The following is a 23,231-nucleotide window of genomic DNA, read 5'->3' as shown; positions in this document are numbered from 1 at the left end:
CATTCAGAACAAACCCAGCAAGGCTGAAGCCCCTGGGGTCACCTCACCATCCCAGCAGCTGCATCTGGTTGGGCTTTGATATCTCCAAGGATGGGGTCTGCATAGACTCTGGGACAATCCGTTTCCAGTGCTGATGCAAAGCCTTGGTGCAAAACAGAGCTTTGGCTTCCCCTGACCTCATGCATCCCTTTGGCTCTGCAGGCTCTAAGTGAGCTCTCATGCTTCACTAAGGCAAATAATACCATTCTAATGCAATTTTCCCCTGCCAGCTGCCCACAGCCAGGACATGCTGAAGCTGCTCTGCTTGCAGCCTTGGCTGTGCAGAGCAGAGCAAGAACAAAATCATCTGCAAAGTACCTTAATGCCTCCCTGCCCCTCTGTGAGCAGCGGGGTGCAGCGTGCAGCCCTGTGCGTGCTTGTGAGCTGTGCTGCCCAGCTGTGGCAGGGCACAGTCCAGGTGCTGGGAGCAGAGCAGTGGTAAGTGAGGCTTTGCAGCCTTGGCTGGAAACACAAACACCCTCCTCTGCATTTCTGTAACAGGGAAAACATCCTGGGAATGGGGCTCCCAGAGCAGCCCTCTGCCAGGGGTTTGGTCCTGACTCCTGTGTGGCTGCTGGTGGCACGTGAGGTGGGTGGGATTCCTACAGAGGGGCTGCACAAATGCCCATAGAGCAGTAGCTGCAGTGCCATGTGCTGCGCAGTGGGGAGGGCATCTCCGGCCAGGGCAGCAGATGGCAGGGCCAAGCCCTGGGCACAGCAGGGCCAGGCATGCAGGGAAGGGAGGGATGCTTGCTGCAGGCTGGGAACATGCCCTGCCAGTGCTTCTCACAGCCACAGATCTGATGGTTATTTACACTGCATGAAGCAGAAAGCTGAGCCCAGTGCCCCTGATGTGGCAGAGCAGTGCCCTGCAGCAGGCAGAGGCTTTGCTCCTGTTCCAGTGCATTGCAGGGTCTGTGGTGTCACAGTACAATGGATGCAGACAGGCCTGGCCAGGTCTCAATACAGCATGAAGGTCACACTGCCCAGCTGACACAGTGGGCAGCCTTGCTGCAAGCTTTGCTGCCCCTGCTCCCCACCACCCTCCCTGTCCTCCCACCCTTCTGCTGCAGGACCGCAGGGCACTGCTCTCACCACCTACCTCTATCTCTGCCTCCTGAAGCTGTCCCAGAGAACTTCTCTGCAGTGTGGCATCTGCCTGTGACATATTTTGGTGGCAAGTTGGCTTCCCAGGAGCAGATGTGGGTCAGGAGGAGCCCAAGGGTGTGGGCAGCGGGACAGTGCCCTGCACACATGGGGCTGTTGGCCCATGTTGTTTCCCACTGGTATGCCTGGCTCTGATGCTAATGGGCTCTGACCAATCTGGGCCGATGCTCACTGGTCCTGGAGGCACAGCAGCACAGGCTGGTGAGGTAGGGATGGTAGGGATGGGTCGGCCACAAGCCTGCAGGGAGAGGGGTGCCCTGCTGCCTTGGTGAGCCCAAGAGCCAGCCTGGAGCAGCCCTCTGCCCTGCCATGGCCTGTGAGCATCACCACAGTGCAGCCTCAGCCTTTGGGGTACATCAAAGCAAAACAAGAGCCTTGGAGACACCCAGAAGCTCACTCCAGAAGTACAGTGGCAGGCAGAGCAGCCCAAAGGAGCTTGTTTGGGGTGCTCTGGGAAGCTGTGCAGTGTGGGGTGCAGCCATTGTACCAGCATGTGGCATGGAATTACACTGGCTTGGGAGGGAATTAAACCATGGGGAAGAATACTACAGATTTTGGCCAAAATTGGCAATGAGGGAGAGGGGAAGGGAGGGACAGCAGTTACTTGGCAAACATGCTCAGCCCTCCACCTGGATATGTCCTCAGATGGCACCTGGCACAGGGGGGGATGGCAGAGTGCACAGCATGGGGCTCCCAGGGCCGGTGCTGCCCACACTGAGCTGTGCCAAGATGTGTGTGCTGTCCATTAGCACTGCAGTTCTCAGCTTTTCCCACTGGATGAGCACTGATTTTGCCCTAGGTTTCCAGGATATAGAAGGAGCAGGGCTGGCATTGATCGCCGCTTAGGAACTGTGCTCCCCAGCCATGCTGTGTCCCCCAGCAGGGGGAAACGCCCAGCTCACCCTGCACCATGCAGAGACAAGAGCTCTGGGTCATCCCAAGAATTCCAAGCTGTGGGGCTCTGACAGTGGCAACAGGAGATGCTGAGAGATGCTGGTGGGATGCTGAGGGGATGCTGGGGGTTGCATGAGGACAGATCCATCGAGTCCTAGAAACATTTGGGTTGCAATAGGCTTCCAACATCAAGTCCAACCATTAAGCTAGCACTGCTAAGTGCACCACTAAACCATGTCCCCAGGCACTGCATCTGCACAGCTTCCAGATCTGGTTCCCGAGGACTCAGCTCTGTCCCTGGGCATTCTGTTCCACCACTTCACAACCCTCTCCATGAAGAAATGCCCAACCTACACTGATGCAGTGTGAGGCTATTCCCACTTGTCCTGTTGCTCGTTTCTTGGGAGCGGAGACCGACCCCACCTTGCCTCAACCTCCTTACCTGTAGTAAGGAACAATAAGGTGCCCCCTGAGCCTCCTTTTCTCCAGGTTAAATAACCGCAGTTCCCTCTGCCGCACGGAGGGAGATGCTGAGCACGGGGAGGTGCTGGGGATGCGGTGGGACGCTTTAAGAACGCCGCAGGGTTCCGTAGGGACACGGGGGGCAGCCCGGCCGGCTGAAGTCCCCTCTCCCGGCCGATCCCTCCGGGACTACATTTCCCAGCTCCGCCGCGGCCGGGGCGGTGCAGCGCGGGGCGGGCAGCGCGGAGCGGGGGGCGCGGAGAGCGGCGGCGGGGCCCGCGCAGGCGGAGGGAGGCGCGGGGGCGGCGGGGCCCTCTCGGCCCGGTTCGGCTCGGCTCGGCCCGGTGCGCGCCGGGCGGGGATGCGGGAGGGGCGCCGGGAGCGGTTCCCCTCTGCCCGTCCGCGGCCGCGTAAGGGGCGCCCGCGCCGCCGCCACCATGAAGAAGCAATTCAACCGCATGCGCCAGCTCGCCAACCAGACCGTGGGCAGGTAGGGACGGGGACGGGCCGTGCGCCCCGCCTGCACCTGCCCCGCACCTCCACCTGCACCCCTCCTGCTCCATACTTGCACCCCGCCCTCACTCTGCCTGCGCCTTACTTGCACCCTGCCCGCACCCGCCCCGCACCCCAGCTCCGGAGCACATCGCACCCCACCGCTCCCCGACCCCAACCCCAGCCCTCCATCACCCTCCGGTGTTCCCCCCAGCATCCCTGCATGCGGCCGCACCCATCCCTCGAGGGTTCCCCCGGCTGAAGCGCGGGGCTTTGGGGCCGGCGTGGTGCGGGGTGGCACACGTTGGGGTGCCTTTGGGGGTGTGTGGGTGCTGTGATGCTCTCTGGGCCCACGGCCAGACCCGCGGCTTTGCAGGCGGTTGTTGTGTAATTCCTGAGATTTTGCAGCGGTGCGTGGGGGGGGGGTGATGGTGGAAGGATTTATTTTTTTTTCTTTTGCGACTCCAGCGCGGCACCGGGGCGGGTGGCACCGGCAATGGAGCAGGGCTCTGTGCGGGCACCCCATTACTGGGGGCTGCTCCTTGTGTCCTCTGTAGGGCTGCCACCGTGCTCCCATGGCTGTACATAGATCCCTCCATCTCTCCGTGCATCCTTCCTTCTATCCCTGCATCCCTCCCTGCATCCACTCTTCCATCCCTCCATCCATTCCTGCATCCATCATCCCTCCATACTCCTCCTTCCCGAGATGAGTGATAGGGACGAGTGGCAACACCTCTGTGCCTCATCCCACAGCGCTGTGCAGTCGCACATCCCCACAGCACGGCCGCAGATGGCTGCAGGTCCCCACCGGCACCGTGCAGCAGGAACACGGGGATGGATGGAGGGGGCTGCGCCGGGCTCGGTTCCATCAAGAGGAGCAGGGACTGGGCTGGAGGGACACATCTGCTGCCAGCACCTTGTGTGCCCCACGCGTCAGCCTTCAAAATGGGGTCACCGCCAGCCCCAGAGCCCTCCTGCCTCGCTGCTGGGCTGGGGGCGGGCACAGCGCTCCGGGTAACGGCCGTCTGGGAGATGCTCGTGGAAGGTGACGCAGGCAGGAGCATGAATTCGCAGCTCGGAGCGTTGCAGGGCGGTTTGTGCTCCGTTCTCCAGGCTGGGGACCGGACAGGGGGAAGCTCTGCTCCGTGGTGCTCACGAGAAGCAGCCAGCCTGTCGCCCATGTTTGCAACGCTCCCGCTCGTGCACAGGCTTCTCAGCAGGCAAATAAATAAGTAATCCTTTGCCGTGCTCTGCTGCAGCACTGCCTTGTGACCGCCTGAGTCTGTGGGTGCGGGGCTGACATCCCTGCGGTGCTGCCACCTTGGGGACGGGGTCGTGTCCTGGATGGGTGCTGGAGGGTCTGTGCTGCAGATGGATGATATCCCTCAAGTTGCTGTAAGGGGCACTGGGGATGCTGGGGACAGTTTGCTCTGTGCCATGAAGATGGGAGGAGTGCTGATCCCCATGCAAGCCCTGTGGATGTAGTTGCCTTCTTCCCAAGTGAGTGTGGACTGGGGTTGGGGACAGGGGACAAGAGCTGCCATCCCCAGCCCCGTGCTCCTGCCATGGGGCGTGCCTAGGGGGGGGGCAGCTGGGTGCTGTGCCCCTCTTTAAGGACATCACTGCCATGGCTTGGGCTAGGCTTGCAGCTAATGGATTGATCCGTCCTGCCACTCCCACACTTGTCCCCGTTGTTACTTTACCTAGCGAACACCTGAGCCACACACCCGTATTAAAATCATGTTTTGAACAGTGCTGTGACTCGGGGAAACCCCTTTGGTCCCCATTCCAGGAAGCAGCAGCACCCAGAGGAGAGGCACTGCCCCTTCCCCACACAGCTGCCCTTTCCTCAGCACCTCGAGCTTTGGATGGGGGCCAAAGGCTGCGCTGTGCCGTTTACTCCTTTTGTTTACCACGATAGAAAAAGGGGAAGGGCAAGGAGAGAGGGCAGAAGTGAGGAAGGAAATGGCCGCTTGGCACAGCACTGTCCCACTCTGCCATCTCCTCCTGTTGTTCTCTGCTGCCTCCCCTCCTGCCCCACTGCACCTTCCTGGTCTCAAGGCTGGCTCTGCCCCTGCTGCCCCTCACAGTCCTTTTCCCAGCCCTCTTATAAAAATAAACACACATTGCTGTGAGAATCCTGGCTTTGCTTAAAGGAGGTGGAGAACCAGAGGTGCTCATCCCTGGGACACACTCAGTACCCAGCCTGGAGCATCACCCAGCCTGGATGTGGCTGGTTTGTAGGGGATGTAATATGTATCTCCATGGGGTGAAAAGAGGGAAGAGAGAGATCATTGAGTGGCTGTGATGCTCACTGAGTGTTGCTGCTTTATTCCTGTGCTTCCCCATTCCATCTGTGGGGCTGCCAAGGCCATGGGGAGCAGCTGTGATGCTGCTCCTGCACACACAGCACCCGCCAGGTTTCCAGAACTGTCTGAGTGCCGATTTCTCTCTGTCAGGAAGAGAACGGGCAGCAGCAGCCTCATGCAAAGTGACACTCCTGGGTGCCTGAAGGTACAGTAGGCAGCTGGGAATGCAGTCGTGGGGGGGAGGAGGCGGGGGGACGTGTCCTCCTTGGAGTTGTTTTGGAATGGCTTTGGGGGGCAGCAAGCTCTGTTCCTGGGCAGAGCCATTTCCTCAAGCATTGGGATGCCTACGCTTCAAGCTACAGGCTTTAAATAGAGAGGCTTTTTTCTGCATGCAGCCTTGCAAGAAGCAAGGATGGAGGGAGTGAGGACGAGCTGCATCTCCAGGGATTTTCCGATGGGGTTTGCAGCAGGGCACAGTGTGCTGTGTGTTGCGGGGTGCAGCTTACTGTCAGCCTGCAGCCCCTCATCCCACTGCCCACCCCAGGCAGACCCTGGGCTCACTGGGCTCGGGGAGCAGAGATGTGGTGGCAGCGGACGCAGGCATCCAGCCGGGTATTTTTATCCTCCTCAGCCGACAGCGCTGGCGAATGGAGCAATGAAATATTAATGGAGCAGTCTGAATGTTTTGTCCCCAAATTGCACATAAATCACCGTCACTCCTCCCGGCTCCCCGAGCCTGCAGGGATTTGCCAAATCCATGTGCTGGGGTGGGGGCAGGAGATGCACGCAGGGTCTGGCCCTGGTTCTGCATGGTCCTGGCGGCAGCTCTGCACGCAGGGCTGTGCCTTAATTAAAGCCTCCTTCTGACTCATTCCCCATCAGCAGAGCCAAGCAGTGCCCTGGGTTACCCGAGCTGCACGCTGAACCGTGCTTGGCAAAACCTCACCCAGGGGTGCCGGCACCCAGGGGTGCAGGTGGAGCTGCTGGAGGCAGCTGTGGGGCAGGGAACTGCTCAACCCTGCCCTCCTTCCTGTCCTTGGGAGCCCGTCCTTGGCACTGCAGGCTGTCTGTGGGATGCAAGGCAGCCCCCGCGGCTGACAGACCGTATCCCAGCTGCATTGACTCTGGGGGATGGTTTTCCCATTTGGGGAGAATATTGCAGCAAAATGCTGAATGGGATTTGAGATGGCCAAAATACGAGGCTGTGTTTCTTGTGTTGGATGGTTGGTGCATCCCCAAAGCTCACTCTGTGGTGAAGCATAGCTGTATAGTGATGTCCATACATGGGGATATCTGTGTGTAGAGGCACTGTGGCAGGACCTGGAGCGCTCCTCCACCCCTCCCAGTGCCACAGCAGCAGGGCTCAGCCCTGGGGAAGCCATCTCACACTGGTTTGGGAGCATGTTGTGATGTGGAAGCCTGGATTCTGCCTCCTGGTGCTGGGATGAGATGCTCAGGGGAATCAGACGGCTCGCTGCAGCTCCTGGGTCAGTGCGCAATTTTGTGTTGGAAGATTATGTAGTGTTTATCACTAAATCAAATTAATTTGCTCGATAGGTGTTGATTTCCAGTGGCAACAATTAGTTTTCACAGAAGCCAACGCCAAGCAAATTGTAGCCTCATCCCCCGCTCGTTTGCTTCCAACTCCATGTACTAATTGTCCCCTTTCTCCCAGATGCTCGCAGGGGCCCAAGAGGCTGCATGGTGACCGAGGCCGAGAATTGCCTGGATTTGTGCTGAGAAAAACAGCTCTGGGGTGGGAGTGTGGAGGGGAAGGGGAGGAGCATGCTCTGTGCCTGGCGGAAAGATGGGAGAGTGCACAGAGCTGCTAATCCCCCCTGCCCAGCACAGTGCATAGTCTGGGCACTGGGGGGGTCGGGGACATTCCTGGGGCATGGGGTTCGGCCGCAAGAAGCTGTGCTGCTGTCAGACTGCTTTCCCAATGGGTTCCTTTGGATGTGAGCGAGTTTTTGTAGGGCAGCGTTATTGGAAGCACCCGTGGGGGACAGTAAAGCCACCACGAAGCAGGGAGGAGGCACAGCAGCCCTTCCAAAGCCGTGTTCATTATAGGCTGAGGTGCTGGAAACATCATGGGGAGAATGGGATTTTTCCGGCTCAGAGCTGCAATGCAATCTGATGTCAGTGGAGTAAGATGATGTGATTTTTTTTTTCCTTATAGTCTTTACGTGTGAAAAAGCAATCTGGAACGGCTTGTTCTGGGCTGATGTGCGTTTGGAGATGCTGCTTGGTTCTCACACCCCTGGGTGTCATCTCCAGATTCTGGAGCGCTGCCGGTGGGAGCAAACAGGGATGAGATGAATTGATTCTGGGTTTTTTCTCAGTGTTCTGGAACAGAAACAGGAACCTTCAGATAGAGGAGCAGGAAAAGGACTCTCAGCCTTCTTTTCTCCCCCTTCTGCAAAGCTGGGCTGTTTGCTGGTGGGCTCCCAACCCACGCAGTGCCCTGCGGCCAGGCAGGGTGTGGGTGCTGGGCTGGGTGTTACGGGCATGGAGGTTTTCTTGTGCTCCAAGTGCTTGAAAGCAGACCAAGGCCAGATTTTGTTAGCCCATGTGCAATGTTGTTTTCTGCTTCCTGCACATGCATTACAGCCTAGCACGTGGTGTTTTGTGACGGCTGGGAGAGATCTGCTGAAGCTGGACAGCCCCAGGCATGCAAACCCACCGTTAGGCTGTCCAGAAAAGGAGAAAGCACATAAAATTGTTGCTTTTTTTGGAGCGTTTTCTGAATGGTGATGGCTGTTTGCATGGACGTGAGTGAGGAGCAGATTGCTCAGTGCACCCTGGGGCTGAAGTGGGGATGGGGCATGGAGGAGGTGGCAGCCATGCTTTGCTCCCAGAGCTGTGAATGGGTGAATGTGCACAATGTTCTCATGTCTTTCTGCTCTCTCCTTCCTCTCCATGGAAGTCGAATAGAGCACCATGTTTGCTCTATCTGCTTCTGTGCAGCAGATCCACGATCATGAACGTGTTCTGCTCCTGGTGCCTGGGATGGGGAGCACTGTGTGGATGCTGTGCATGGGTTTGCCCTCTGTTGCCTTTGGGTTTTTGCTGCTTTCTCTCACGTTCAGGATAATTTTGCACAATTTCCAACCCTGCCCAAAAGAACTGAAGGTGATCTGCAGGAGATGAGTAAAATCTGAGCAGCTCTTGCTTTTGTTTTGGTTTGGTTTTAAATGCAAGGGATCCAAAGCGACCGCCTTCCCCAGTGGCTCATTTCTCACCTACCCTTATGGCTGGACATAAAAATCTTTGCTTTTCTACACGGCTGCCTTCATCCATCTCCATCTGTACACAGGTGGGCACAGGTGTTAGCACGGTGCCTTGAAAGTGCTTAAATAATGCAAGGCATGGATGACTGATGGGATTTCACTCTGGAAGGCAGAGTGACAGCTCCATGAAAGGGTTTAGGAGTGTCCCAGAGGAGCATCCGGACCCCTGGGGCCGTACCCCCAGCAGGTGAAGAGCTGATCCATTGCTCTCCAAATACAGGAGATCACAATGCATGTATCTAAATCCAATTTTTTAATGGAACCAGATGGACTCTCTGTGCCTCTTTCAAATAAACTGCCTTAAATTGGACACTATGACAAGTTTCATATGCAAGCCAGATTTAGCACTGTTAATTCACATTTCCAGAAAGACTTTGAGCTCAGCGTGCTCACCGACGACCTCACAGACGTCCCTGCCCTGCTGGGAGCTGTGCTGCTGCCACAGCCTTTCAGCTTTTTCTCCATTATTCTTCACTGCACTGGAACAGGTTGCCCAAGCAGGTTGTGGATGCCCCATCCCTGCAGGCATTCAAGGCCAGGCTGGATGTGGCTCTGGGCAGCCTGGTCTGCTGGTTGGCGACCTGCACACAGCAGGGGGTTGGAACTGATGGGCATTGTGCTCCTTTGCAACCCAGGCCATTCTATAGTTCTATCATTCTATCATTCTATGATTCACTTCCACTTTCACATTCTTTATTTCCTCTTTCTTGCTCTCTGTTTCCACCTTTTCACTGCTTCACCTCTGCAGCTCGGTCTCTCACTGCTGAGAAAACAGTCTTGGATATTGGAAGGCAAGGAGAGCTGGGGCAGTTTGGGTGCTGTTTGAAAGGAGGTCAGAGGATGTGGCTGTGCTGCAGCCTCGTGTTAACCAGTGCTGAAGATGGAGAGCATAACTGACCTTTGCATTTTAGCTCAGTTCCATGCTCTGTCCAAGCGCATCGTGGCACAGATAGGTTTTTTAAAAAAGTAATGATTTACCAAAGCTGTAAAAAGCCCCTCAGGTTATGAACACGCATTACACTGTGCCATGGTGTAACTGATCCCCTATCACCCAGCAGTGCAGCATCAGTGCACGCAGGGTCTGCTGGATCTGCAGGTAAGTTGTGCACATCTGCCTCTCTGCAGCAAAAACAGCTCCATCCCCAGGGGAGCTCAGCACAGCACTGGGGCTGGGCACACTGCTCCATCTGGAGCAGAGGGGGACAGTCCCCTCCCCTCAGGACCTCACACTGTCCCATCACCAAGCTCTAATTTCCCACCTTTTCCTGCAGGGCTGAGAAGACAGAGGTGCTGAGCGAAGATCTCCTGCAGGTGAAGTGCTGCTGCCTGGCTCTGGGTGTGGGACGTGGCTGTATTGGCTTTGGGTGCAGTTCTTGGCCGTGGCTGTCCTTGGGGAGGGGGGTCACACCTGGGGTGGGAGATGCTGGGGGACAGTGGCACTATGTGGGCTGGTTGTTATCCCAGATGATCCTTCAGATGTTGTGCTTTCTGCTTCACTGCTCATTTCCACCCCCCCACCCCCGATGCTCCCGGCTTTGTTTTTGGGCAGATCGTGTTTGCTGACGCTCAGTGACTCATCTCACTGAGCTTTGGGATCAACTTCCCAGCTCAGCCAAGGCCGTGGCAAACCGGGCAGCTCTCAGCCCCGGGTGTGGGGAGGTCCACCGGTTTGGATCAAGCAAAGCCCTCCTGGGGAGAGAAGCTCTCAGCCAAACTCCCTTTGGTTGGAAGAGTCCCACAGGATGGGACAGGGCGGTGACGGCCACCTCTGCGCCCACAGGTGGAGAAGCGGCTGGAGCTGGTGAAGCAGGTATCCCACAGCACCCACAAGAAGCTGACAGCATGCCTGCAAGGCCAGCAGGGCGTGGATGCCGACAAGCGCTCGGTGAGCTCTGCAGATGGGTGCAATGTCTGTGCCATGCTGAGCGCATGGGGTGCCCTGCGCTGTGCAGGACCTGACGGCACTGCGCTCCCTTTGCAGAAGAAGCTGCCGCTGACGACGCTGGCGCAGTGCCTGACGGAGGGCTCGGCCGTGCTGGGCGATGACTCCCTGCTGGGGTAAGAGGTGCCGGTGTCACCGTGTCCCTGTGGCACTGCTGTCCCCACTCCCCCCCCTGCCCCAGCCGTGCGTGCCTTGCAGGAAGATGCTGCGGCTGTGCGGGGAGGCGGAGGACAAGCTGGCGCAGGAACTCATCCAATTCGAGCTGCAGGTGGAGAGGGACGTCATCGAGCCGCTCTTCGTGCTGGCTGAGGTGGGCATGGCTGGCTGTCCCCGCTGTGGGCTCTCCTGTCCTCCTTGTGCTGCTCTTTTCTGCTTTCCTGAAGGCAGAGGAGTGTATGCTTGTATTGCTGAAACACGTTTCCAAGCAAGGTTGTTGTTTGGAGATTTTTTTTCCTCCTGATGCCAACTCTCTGGGTTTTTTTTTCTTTTTAATTTCGCTAAATGCTCTTTTTCCCCCCCACCCTCTTTAATGTCTTGTGAAATGCCATGGGCTCCATTCTGGTTTCATCTTCCCTCAACTTTATGGAACTGACACCGGGAGAGGCGAGCAGGGCCAGGCTGAGCTCTGGGGCTTTCAGGCGTTGCAAAGCCCTTGGCACACGCTGTCGGTGCATGACAAGACTTGCTGCTGTGCTGGCACATGCTGGCAGCCTTTTTCTGCCTTCAGCCGGCCTTCCTGGCACAGGAAAGATGACCAAAGGATGCTTCTTTTAGGGATGGAATTTTTACACGTGTGTTGGGATGGAGGGGCTTTGTGCATCACAGAGGAGGGGTTGGCGGCACTGCCTTCCCAACGCTGCAGTGATTCAATGGATGTTTTTCTCTTCCCCCACCCCTGTGTTGCTGCAGGTGGAAATCCCAAATATCCAGAAGCAGAGGAAGCACTTAGCGAAGTTGGTGCTGGACATGGACTCCTCGAGGACGAGGTGGGAACCGTGGCTGAGCTGGCTGCAGGGCCAGCATCACTCGTTTTGTGGGGCTTCCCCAGTGCTGCCCTGGCCAAGGGCCAGTAGCCTTGGGAGATCACAGCTGTGTCACTGTGTGCCTTGAAGTCAAGCTCTGCAATGAGCCAATATTTCTGCTCTTCTCCTTCCATCCATTCTGCAGAGGAGATGTTTTTTCTGGCCCAAGTCTTTATTTTTAACTCTGTCTGGCTGAATTGTTGCATGGAGGCAAAGAATCAGTTGTGTCTACTGCTGTAGAGCAGTGCTGGGGTGGCAGAGCTCTGCTGGGGCTGTGGGATGTCCTCTGGTATCACCCCATGTTCTGGGTGATGCTGTGGTGGGACCCGGGGGCTGCAAATGGGGCAGTTCCTGAGGCAGTTTGCAAACACTCGAAAAACAGCTGAGTCTGTCCATTCCTGCACAAGGAGACAAGTGCAGGGGTGTCTGCAGGGCTGGGGCATCAATGCCCCGTTGCTGCCCCATTACTTCCCTTTCTCATCCCACCTGCCTGAGGCTCCTTCTAGAAATGATTGCTGAATTGGAGCTGGAGATATTTGTGGCTGGGATTAGCTCATGCATTCAGCACAGGTTGAGACCCTCACCATGGTGCTCAGCCCTGGGGACCACCGTGGTCTGGCAGAGGGTCCCGAGGCTGCCCTCAAGCTCTGTGTGTCCCCTGTGTCCCACTGACACGGCCCTGTGTCTACAGGTGGCAGCAGTCTGCAAAGTCCTCGGGGCTGTCGAGCAACCTGCAGCCATCGGGTGCCAAAGCCGATGCTCTCAGGGAGGAGATGGAGGAGGCAGCGAACAGAGTAGAGATTTGCAGGGTACTGCTGAGATGGGGTCAACCCGGGTTGTGATGGAGGTGTGGGGGGGGAAGGGTGCAGTGTTGGGGCACTGTGGTTTAGGGAAACCTGCTCCACATGCAGCCAGGGCTGCAGCATCCCCTTGCAGCTCAGTGGGAAGCCTGCACTGAATCACCCCACTGCCTCTGCCAGACCCACTGACCACCAGAAACCCCTCCCCTTGCTGGTCCCCTGTCCAGAGCAGCCCAGTCATAGCCCTGACCCTCTTCCTGCACTCACTGGACGCTGTGGGGTGTTTGTGCACAGCATGTGCCACTCCCAAAAGTAGGTGCCATCCCAGATCTGGGTGATGCTTGCCAGCTGTGGTGCCTCTGTCACCTGCATCCCATGGCCCTCAGGAGCCTGAAAGCATCCCATCCCCGGGGGTCAGGGAGCTCCTCACTGCTTACACTGAGCCCTGTGGGGACAAATTGCCCCTAGCAGGGACACAGCCAGTACTGGAGTGGCCTCAGAAATCTGCTCCATCCCCGTGCTGGCTGTGTTCCTGCGTGGAGTCAGGAGCTGGGCTTGATCCTTGTGGGTCCTTTCTAACTCAGGATGTTCTGTGGTTCTATGAAGGAGCTGCAGAGTGTATTGACAAGGCACGAGGGCAGGGGTCTTTGCAGACACCAAAGTATGGGAGGATGAAGTGCAGCAGAAGGCAAAGTCAAGTGATGCTGCTGGTTGTGTGGCATCTGGGCACACCTCTGTGCTGCGGGTGCAGGGAGGGAGCCTGGGGTCAGTGCTCACGTTGTCACCCACGGGCAGTGATGGCCATCGTGGTGCTTGGTGTGAGCTCCTGCCTCTGTGCTCCTACAGGACCAGCTCTCGGCTGACATGTACAGTTTCGTGGCCAAAGAAATAGACTATGCAAACTACTTCCAAACGGTGAGCACTGTGCTGGTCCCCCATCCCACTGTGCACTGTGGCTGCCCTACCCCCTGCCCTTGCCGTGGCAGTGACGTTGGGTGCAGTCTGTGCCATCTCTCCGCAGCTGATCGAGGTGCAAGCCGAGTACCACAGGAAGTCACTGGCACTTCTGCAGAATGTGCTGCCTCAGATCAAGGCCCAGCAGGGTGAGTGCATGCAGGACTCAAGGCAGGTGGTGGTGAGGTGGGAGCTGGGGGTGCAGAGCCCATCACCTCGCCTTGCAGGGTGGCTTTGCAAGGAGGCTGAGGCATCACCCCGCAGTGTGGCATGATGCAGCCGTGATCCCCTTTGTCCCTGAGCTGGGGGAATGTCCCCATCCCATGGGGTCACCGCACTGTCCCCCCCTGCAGCCACCCAGTCTGGGCAGGGAGTGACCTTTGTGTTCTCCCCTCTTGAGCATTAGGATCAGGAAATGTGATCACATTTTGCATGGATTTCACCTTTATAATGCACTTTGGAGTTGGCTGGGCTGGAAACTCAGGGTTGTGGTGTTGCAACAACACTTTAACACCTGCTGAACCCCTGAGCTGAAGCCCAGGGCAGGGTGAGGAGGACGCAGGGTGCATCCTGTCAGCCCTGTGCCCTCACAGAAGCGTGGATGGAGAAGCCGTCCTTTGGGAAGCCGCTGGAGGAGCACCTGGCTGTCAGTGGGCGAGAGATCGCCTTCCCAGTGGAGGCCTGTGTCACCATGCTGCTGGAGTGCGGCATGCAGGAGGAGGTGGGTGCCCATGGGGACAGCCCCAGCTGCATCCCGTGCCACGGGGATGAGTGGCCAGGAGGGATCCGGGGTTTTTCCCCTGGCGCCGACGCTGTCCTGTGTGCTGTGCCAAGGGCCTGTTCCGTGTGGCTCCCTCTGCCTCCAAGCTGAAGAAGCTGAAGGCTGCCCTGGACTGCTGCGTGGTGGACGTGCAGGAGTACTCAGCTGACCCGCATGCCATTGCAGGTGGGGATTGTGGGGGCTGTTGGCCGGGGGGTGCCCCAGTGCCCAAAGGGTGCTGCTCTGCTCCCAGGGGCTGCTTTCAAGCCCAAATCTCATTGGGTGTGTGCATCTCAAGTGACCCCAGGTTTCCCTCCCCACGTGGCTGTGCTGAGCAGGAGATGCTCTGCAGGAGCAAGGGGCGGTCAGGGATGAACATGCATCCTAATGGAGTTTGCAGTCTTATCTCTGCTGCTTCTGTGGCAGTGCAGGGTGCTCCCTCCATGCAGAGCCCAGCCTGCTGCGCTGTGTTAAGCATTAGTTTGGTTTAAATGCAAATGAACTTTTCCCTTTCCTGTTGTGCTGCAAGGTGTGGGCTCTGGTTCCTATCAGGGAAGGCAGTGAGTGCCTTCATGGGGCTGTGCTGAGCTGGAGGGCATGGGGTGCCCACAGCATGGGGCAGTGCTGGGCGTGTGACTGGCAAAAGGGAAACAGAGGGGCTGGGGGAGGTACGAGTGAGAGGGGGGAAGCTACGAGGGGAGAGGTGGGGTGAAAATTCAGTGGGAGCTGGGTTTCAAGGAGCCTCCATGAAACCTAATGTGCTGCAGGAGCACTCAAGTCCTACCTGCGCGAGCTGCCAGAACCACTGATGACATTCGAGCTGTACGAGGAGTGGATCCAGGCCTCCAAGTGAGTCCAGAACGGGAAGTGGTCTTGGGTCTGAATTTCAGGAGGGTCCTAACAAGCAGATTTTTGACCCATGGCAGTTCTCCCTGGGGCGAGGGTGCTGAGCACAAGGCTTGTAGCCCACATGCAGAGGCTGCTGGCACTCCTGTGCACCCATCTGGGCATTTTCCTTGACTTATTTCTGACCCATTGGCCAACGTTTGCGTCCAGGGGCTCTTAGTGATGTTCCTTGGGCATGCCATGCTTAAGCAGCAAGGATGGCCTTGGTGTAGATGTGTATGCAGATGCTCATCTATACAGTGGCTGGGTAAAGAAATGAGTACCCTGATGTGAAACATAGTGGGTTGGTGTTTTGGGGACTTGGGGACACGCAGCTCTTGCCCTCCCATAGCATCCCAGAGCAGGAGAAGAGGCTGCAGGCCCTATGGAATGCCTGTGAGAAGCTGCCCAAGGCCAACTACAACAACATCAGGTGAGCACGGGGCAGTGAGGGGCTGTGCTGGGGCTGCAGAGGGCACGTCCCACCTCACCATGCCTGCACTCACGCCTCCAGGTACCTGATCAAATTCCTGGCCAAGTTGACTGAATACCAGGACATGAACAAAATGACACCAAGCAACGTGGCCATCGTGCTGGGTCCCAACCTTCTATGGCCACAGGCTGAAGGGTAGCGTATGGCCATGGGCTTGCATGATACAAGGGTGCAAGGGGGTAACGGGGGTGAAGCCACAGTTCTGGGGCATGGATGTAGGGCCAGAAGTTTGTTCCCACGATGTGGGAGCAGCCCCTGCACTCCAGGAGGTGCTGCAGAGCAGAGAGAGGTAGAGCCAAGGGATGGGGGGCTGCAAATCCCAGCAGGGAGCGGGGTTGGGGCATGGTGGGATGGCAAGCCATCGAGCCACTATCTGCTGTGTTGCAGGAATATCACGGAGATGATGACGACCGTCTCCCTGCAGATTGTGGGCATCATTGAGCCGCTCATCCAGCACGCCGACTGGTTCTTCCCTGGAGGTGGGCTGGGCCCCATGCTGCTTTGGGATGGGATGGGATGGAATGGGATGGATGGGATGAGGTGGGATGGGATGGGATGGGATGGATGGGATGAGGTGGGATGGGATGGGATGAAGTGGGATGGATGGGATGAGGTGGGATGGGATGGAATGAAGTGGGATGGATGGGATGAGGTGGGATGGGATGGATGGGATGGGGTGGGATGGGATGGATGGGATGGGGTGGGGTGGGATGGGATGGGATGGGATGAAGTGGGATGGATGGGATGAGGTGGGATGGATGGGATGAGGTGGGATGGGATGGGATGGATGGGATGAGGTGGGATGGGATGGGATGGGGTGGGATGGGGTGGGATGCAATGAGATGGAGTGGGATGGATGGGATGCAGTGAGATGGAATGGGGTGGGATAGCATTGGATAAGCTTCATGTGTCCTGGGTGGGTGAGAGCACCAACTCATGACTCATGCCAGCAGTGGGATGCACCCAGCTACTCCATGGCTCCGTTGTGGGCAACTCTGTGGTTTAGATAGTTCCAGGAGCACCTCCACCCTGCATCCCAGTCCCTTGCTGGGGACACGCGGGCTGATGTCCATCTCTCACTTTTCCACGCAGACATTGAATTCAATGTCACTGGCAATTATGGCAGCCCCATGCACGTGAACCACAATGCCAACTACAGCTCCATGCCCTCCCCAGACATGGACCATGCTGACCGCAAGCAGCACGACCAGGCACGGCGGCCACTCAGTGTGGCCACGGATAACATGATGCTGGAGTTTTACAAGAAGGATGGGTAGGGCCTGTTTGGGACTGGGGGACGGGGAGCTGGCATTGCCCCCCAGGGTTGGAGTCGCGTGCAAGATGGAGTTGGGTGGTTCCAATGGGGGGACCCTGCAGCCCGTGCTGGGGATGCATTCTTCCCCCAGGGATGCTGAGATGAGATATGGGGGCACTTGGATAAGATCTAAGGATGCTTGGATGAGACCTGGAAATGTCGCAGCCCCAGACCTGCTGGGGGTGGGAGCAGGCTGGCCCCTGTATTACCTCCTGTGCCCTTCTTGTGCTATGGACCCAGTTCTGAAACCTGCACCGAGGCTTCCCCATCTCCAGCACATGTTCCTCCTACCATGTCCTACCAGTGCCGATATTCCAAGCCCCTTGTCTTCTCAGCTCTTTTTCCAAGCTTTGCACCCTATGTCTGGTTTTAGGTTATTTACCACTAATAACCATCTGTTTCTGTCCATGCAGCCTTAGGAAAATCCAAAGGTACGGTGTTCTCTGCGACAGTTCTGGGCGGGTGCTGGGAGGATGCTGGTATTGAGGCAAAGGGTGATATGGCTGGTGACACCAGCCTGTCCTGCAAAGCCATCCCACCCTGTTGCCATGGGGGTTTATTCCCAGCAGCTTCCCAGTGGAGGAAACATTTGCAGGGGCTCAATGGGAGCTGCATTGGGCTGGGACACCAGCGGTGCCTTAGCGCGGTCCCGTCTTGCCGTGCGGGTGCTGAGGCTCCATCTCTGTCCCCAGCATGGGTGTCAGGGTGATGGACACCTCGTGGGTGGCACGTAAAGGCACCTCAGGAGCACGCAAGACACCTGCTACCCCACCGGCCACTCAGCCACCTGCACCACCCGCCGAGCTGCCCGCCACGCCGCATTCACCCATCCCTGAGCAGGTTCCTGATGTGTCAGCAAGCCCCTCATCTCCTGCCACCAGCTTTGGCTTCCCGCCCGCAGCCGAGCGGGCAAGGTATGGACCTGTGTCCCTATGTGTCTGCGGCACGCTTGTCCCCGTGGTGTCCCTCTGGTGTCCCGGTTGGGACCAAGCAGAGCTGGGTTTCCCCACGGGACTCTTGCACTCACAGTCGTAAGCTGTAAGCTGCTGGGCTTGCAGTGATCAGAGCAAAATCCTAAAGGAGCCTTGTGTTCCCTGAGCTCTTTCTTTACCCAAAATCCACGTCCTCCTGTGGTCCACATAGGTCAAAATGGAAGAAAGCACCTACGTTGCGCCATCCTGACCCAAAATGGGGAGCCTTCCTCTCCTGCCACCCTGCAGGGCTGCTGTGTGGCATGGCAGAGTGCTGGCCAAGCACCCATGGGTTTTGTTAGGGCCCAAGAGCTGTGTTCCGGTGCAGGGCCATGCTTGGAGCAATCCTACCTGCAGCCCCGGGTACCCCACAGCCTCTCCCTGTAGTGGGGTGCCGTCAGGTTGCCGCCACTGTGCCACTGCTGCCTCGCTTCAGTGCCCTTTGTGCCAGTCTGCTTCTGCATTGCTCTCATCCCCTGTAACATGGTGACCCATCCTGGTGCTGCTGCCTTCACCCCATCCCTCCTCCATCCCTATGTAGGGCTGCTGGTGGCACCTGCACACCAGGGGGACATGCCAAGGGCTCCATCCCAGCGATGGAGCTCCCTCCCCAAAGGGCTCTGCAGCCGTGTGGAAGGGGCTGTCCTCCAAGCTTCCCCTGTTTTGATGTTGACCTCCCCTCTGAGCAGCCCCAGGACCCCTGCTGGGGCTGTTCCTGCTCCCCTTGTGCTGCTGCCTTGCTGCTGCTCTCGCTTCCCTATCCTGCTGATGCTTCTGCTCACGTCTCTTTTTATTTTGTTGTTCTATCGTTTTGCTGTTCTGTGATCTTTTTGGACATTTTGCAGCACGCGTGGTGTGCCGCCCACCTGGCCGGATTGCTGCTACAGCCTTCCCTGCCCCGAGGACAAGCGGGGGCCCCCGGCCCCTGGTCCCCATCCCTGTCCCCTGCCCTGGACACAACCTGCACTGCGCCTCTGGCCGGGTTGCAGCCAGAGCCTTCCTCCCTCCCGTTCTTCCTCCTCTTCCTCCTGCTCCCCCCGGCCACTCACCCCCCACCCTCGCCCCAAGCCTTGCTCCCTGCTGGTCCCCACACCACGCTCTCTTGCCCCATGGCACTGCCCACTCCCTATCGCCGCCCCACTGCTCCTCCCCAGCCCCCGGTCCCACATGCTGCCCTCTCCCCCCGGGGGCGGCCGCATGCCTGCGGGAGCCGACCTGGCCAGGTAACTACCCTTGCCACCATGGCTGTCCCTTGTCCCTGCTGTCTTCAGGGAGATGGCTGCTGGCCCTGTGTTGGCTTGGCTGCAGCATGGCCTTTGTGCTAAGAAATTGCTTTAAATTGCAATTAAAGCACAGCAACTCAATGGGTGCCCTTGAGCACCGTGGCCCCATTGCACAAGGATGCTGCCGGTGCTGGGCTTTGGGTGCAGGGCTTTGGGAGCAGAGCTTCTCACTGCCATCCCTTACCCCCACAGCACACTAAAGCCCAAGGAGCTGTCCCCCATTTCCACAGCACAGAAGGGTGGTGGGCAGCAGCCCATGGCCACACCATCATCTCCCGCCGAGCAGAGCCCACGCGCCCCACGCAAAGGTGGGTATCTGGCTGCGTGCCACCCTCCAGTCCCCTGACCGCTGTGCATCTGTCTCTCCATCCTCCTGTCTGTCTCTCCCGCAGCCTCCAAGAAGCTGGCGCCCATCCCACCCAAAGCGCCCTCCTCAGGGGGCACATCGGAGCCGCCGGCGGGCCAGCCATCCCCCGGCAGCCTGTCCCCAACCCCGCCAGGCACCCCCGCGCCCTATGGACTCGCTTACCCGCAAGGCTACTGCCTGGCCTCAGGTCAGCTGTCCCCAGCCGCCGCACCTTCCCCGTCTCCTCCTCCTCCTCCTCTTCCTCCCCTGGGCAGCTCTGTAACCAAATCTCGACCCGTCCCCAAGCCGAGGCAGAGGCCCTCGCTGCCGCCGCCGCAGCCCCCCACAGCCAGCGCGTCCGGCTCTAGCCCCCAGCCCACGGAGCCCCCCCTGCTCGACGCCGTGGCCCCCGGGGAGAGCGTGCCCACAGGTAACCCAGCCGCCGCGGGACGCAGCCGGGCTGCGCCGGGAGCTCAGAGCGCTCTTGGACACGGCCGCTGCCCAGGGACACCGTGGGGACCCTGCGGCACTGCCGAGTCTGCAGGATGGCTGCTTGTGCCCTGGGGTTTGGTGGCAGCGTGGCTGGGAAGATGGCAGCATCCATGGGAAAGTGATGATGTGCCCAGGAAGGTGATGGTCACCTTGGAAAGGTGGCAGAGTCCTTGGGAAGGTGGCAATGTGTCCAGGAAGGTGATGGTCACCCTGGGAAAGGGACAGTCATTGAGAGTGGGGCAGTGACTTGGGAAGGTGGCAAAGTCCCTGGCATGGTCACAAGGTTCCTGGGAAGTTGGAAATGTACTCAGAAAGGTGGTGACATCCTTGGGAATGTGTCAGGGTCCCTGGGAAGGTGACAGTGTGCCTAGAAAGGTGACAGCCACCTTGGGAAGGTCACAAGGTCCTTGGGAAGGAAGCAATGTGCCCAGGAAGGTAACAGTAACCTTGGGAAGGTCACAATGTGCACAGGAAAGTGACGGTGACCTTGGGAAGATGGCAGCATCCTTGGACAGTGGCAAAGTCTTTGGAAGGTGGCAAGATCCCTGGGAAAGTGACAGTATGCCCAGGAAGATGACAATATGCCCAGGAAGGTGACAGCAACCTTAGGAAGATGGCAGCATCCTTGGGAAGGTGACAGTGACATTGGGAAGGTGGCAAGGTCCCTGGGAAGGTGACACTGTGCCCAACAATGTGCCCAGGGAGGCAACAGTGAGCTTGGAAAAGTGGCAGCATCCTTGGGGAAGGTGACAGTGTCTCCAGGATGGTGACAGTGACCTTGGGAAGGTGGTGAATTCCCTAGGAAGTTCACAAGGTTCCTGGGAAGTTGGAGATGTACTCAGAAAGGTGGTGACATCCTTGGGAAGGTGTCAGGGTCCCTGGGAAGGAGACAGTGTGCTTAGAAAGGTGACAGCCACCTTGGGAAGGTCACAAGGTCCTTGGGAAGGAAGCAATGTGCCAAGGAAGGTAACAGTAGGTGAAGGTGGCAGTGTGCTCAGAGAGGTGGCAGCGTCCTGGGGAATGTGGCAATGCACATGGGACGATGACAAGGTCAGTCCTCAAGAAGGTAACATGGGCTCCTGGAAAGATGACAGTGTGCCCAATAAGATGGCAGTATCCCTAGGAGGACAGCCGGGTTCCTGGTAAGATGACAGTGTCCTTGGGAAGGTGACAAGATCCTTGGGAAGGTTGCAATGTGCTCAGGAAGGTGGCACTGCCCAAGGGAAGGTGGCAGTGTGCCCAGGAAAGTGACAGTGTGCCCAAGAAGGTGGCATTGTCCTCAGGAAGGTGGTAATGTCTCTGGAAAGGTAGCAGCATCTTTGGGAAGGTGGCATTGTCCTCAGAAAGGTTGTGACATTGCTGGGAAGGTGGCAGTGTTCCCAGGCAAGAAGGCAGTGTCCTCACAAAAGGTGGCTGTGTCCCTGGGAAGATGGCAGTGTGCCTGGGAAGAAGGCGGTGTTCCCAGAAAGATGCCAATGTCCCATAGGCAGGTGGCAGTGCCTCCACAAAGGTGACAGTGTCCCCAGGAAGGTGGCAGTGTCTGGGAAAGGTGGCAAGGTCCCCAGGACAGCTCTGATGCCACACCCACTGTGCGCCATGCTGGGTTTTGTGCCCGTCCCCCCTGTGCTGTCCGTGCTGCAGAGCCAAGTGTGAGGGGGCAGCACTGGGGTCAGCATGAGTATCCCCATCTCCTAAGCAGTGCTGTCCCCAAGGGCCAGCCCCTACGTGCAGCTTCAGCATCACATAGTGATGCCTTGCCCATGGGGACACTTTGGCAGTGGGGATGCTCTGGGGACACCATCCCGGTCACCCAGCTGGCAGCTGGGCTGGCGGTGATGCTCACTGCGTGCAGCCCTGCCCGTGAGGTCGGACTGAACAGGGGAGCTGTGTGGAGATGGGTTGGACTTTGATGGGCATCATACCCCAGCACTGGTATGTTCCCATTGTGCCCAGCTGTGGGTGCACCCAGACATTGTGCCCAAGCATCAGCACACTCACGCACGAGTGCAGCCCCAGTACTGCATCTCAGCATTGCACACAGGCAAGGGTGCATTCTGGCATTGTGCTCTAGCAGTACACCCCATGGCAGTACATCCAAGCATGGGTGAAATCTCAGTATTGCACCCTGGCTTTGTATCCACACATCAGTGTACTCAGGCACACCAACACTGCATCCAAGCACTGGTGTAACCCCAGCATTACACCCCAGTGTTGCACCCAGGCACTGGTGCAGTGCCACACTGGTGCAGCCAGGCACTTCACACCAATATTGCATCCAGGTACTGGTGCAACCCCAGCATTGCGCCCCAGGATTTTATTCTTGCTTTGGTGCAGCCAGACACTGGTGCAACCCCAGCATTACACTCCAGCATTGCACCCAGTGCTTCCCCAGCACTGCATTCCCATATTGGCGCACTCAGGCATTGCATCCCAGCACTGCGTGCAGGCATTGCCTTGAAGCCTGCAGCTACTGGTGAAGCCAGGCAGGAGCAGCGGTTGTCCTTGGGGTGACTTTCTCCAGGCTCAGCAAAGGCCAGCAACATGCTGCCACGTATGGGGACACACAGGTGGGGACAAAAGCCCCATGCTTCCCCTCCAGCCACAGTGCTGAGCACACAGCACCCATCACGGCACACAATGGCACGTGCCCCTCTCGCCACGCTCCGCAGCCCCTCACGCCGCTGTCTGTGCCTGCCGCAGGTCTGCTGCACTTCGAGCTGCCGTCCATCCACCTGGGGGGCATGGAGGCCACGCTGCGCCGGGACCCGCTGGACGCCGCGCAGAGAGTGCAGCTGAAGGGCCCTGCAGAGGAGGAGGAGGACTCGGAGAGCACGGCCCTATGACGGCGTCCCCTCCGCCCATCCTTGCGGCCCCCAGCCCCGCACCCGGGTGCTGCCAATCTGTAGTGGGGTTCGGTTCGCCTTATCCAGACTTTGCCTTGTGACTCGGTGCCTATGTCCCCCCCGGCACGTCCTCGTGGTGGCAGCGGAGCTGGAGAGGCACCGGAGCCCCATTCCTTTCTGATGTGGGGCAGCAGCCCGGGGTCTCGTCTCCCCGCTCCGTACCCCCATGGCTGGGATATGAGGATAAGCCCATAGCAATAAGGCGGGTGTGGGGCACGGCCCCGTCCCCTGTTTGCTGTCATCGTGGGTTGGTGGCGTGGAGCAGAGGCTTTGGTTGTGCATGCAAAGACAAAGTCACCTTTTATCCTTTTCAGAGAGATGACATATATATATATCTGGTGGGCATAGATATATATATATTATATATTTGTATATATAGAAATATATATATATATTTGTTTTATTTTGAGCC

At 58.1% G+C, this 23,231-nt stretch overlaps 1 protein-coding gene across 3 annotated transcripts; it reads left to right on the top strand.

Annotated features, from left to right (window-relative positions):
* The first annotated feature begins 2,863 nt into the window (after positions 1-2,863).
* Positions 2,864-23,144, top strand: ARHGAP44 (Rho GTPase activating protein 44). Of its 3 annotated transcripts, XR_016459048.1 has the most exons (22): positions 2,864-3,052; positions 9,925-9,964; positions 10,434-10,538; positions 10,635-10,711; positions 10,794-10,905; positions 11,505-11,581; positions 12,309-12,426; positions 13,264-13,332; positions 13,439-13,520; positions 13,965-14,092; positions 14,206-14,317; positions 14,899-14,980; positions 15,369-15,449; positions 15,531-15,644; positions 15,897-15,988; positions 16,602-16,782; positions 17,238-17,255; positions 17,517-17,738; positions 19,271-19,386; positions 19,471-19,632; positions 19,731-19,854; positions 22,617-22,754. XR_016459048.1 is itself a non-coding variant. In XM_090121789.1 (21 exons), exons 1-21 carry the CDS (start codon positions 3,000-3,002, stop codon positions 22,757-22,759), a joined length of 2,406 nt encoding a protein of 801 aa, XP_089977915.1. In that variant the 5' UTR covers positions 2,864-2,999; the 3' UTR covers positions 22,760-23,143. The 3 variants fall into 3 exon arrangements, 2 of the variants coding, with proteins under 2 accessions (XP_089977915.1, XP_089977916.1); XM_090121789.1 differs by having other exon boundaries at positions 19,471-19,854; positions 22,617-23,143; XM_090121790.1 differs by lacking the exon at positions 17,238-17,255 and having other exon boundaries at positions 19,471-19,854; positions 22,617-23,144.
* Positions 23,145-23,231: the final 87 nt, after the last annotated feature.

The sequence above is a fragment of the Phasianus colchicus genome, chromosome 20, assembly GCF_987193195.1.
Source record: "Phasianus colchicus chromosome 20, bPhaCol1.hap1.1, whole genome shotgun sequence".
NCBI lineage: Eukaryota > Metazoa > Chordata > Aves > Galliformes > Phasianidae > Phasianus > Phasianus colchicus.
This window is presented reverse-complemented; position numbering and strand designations above follow the sequence as displayed.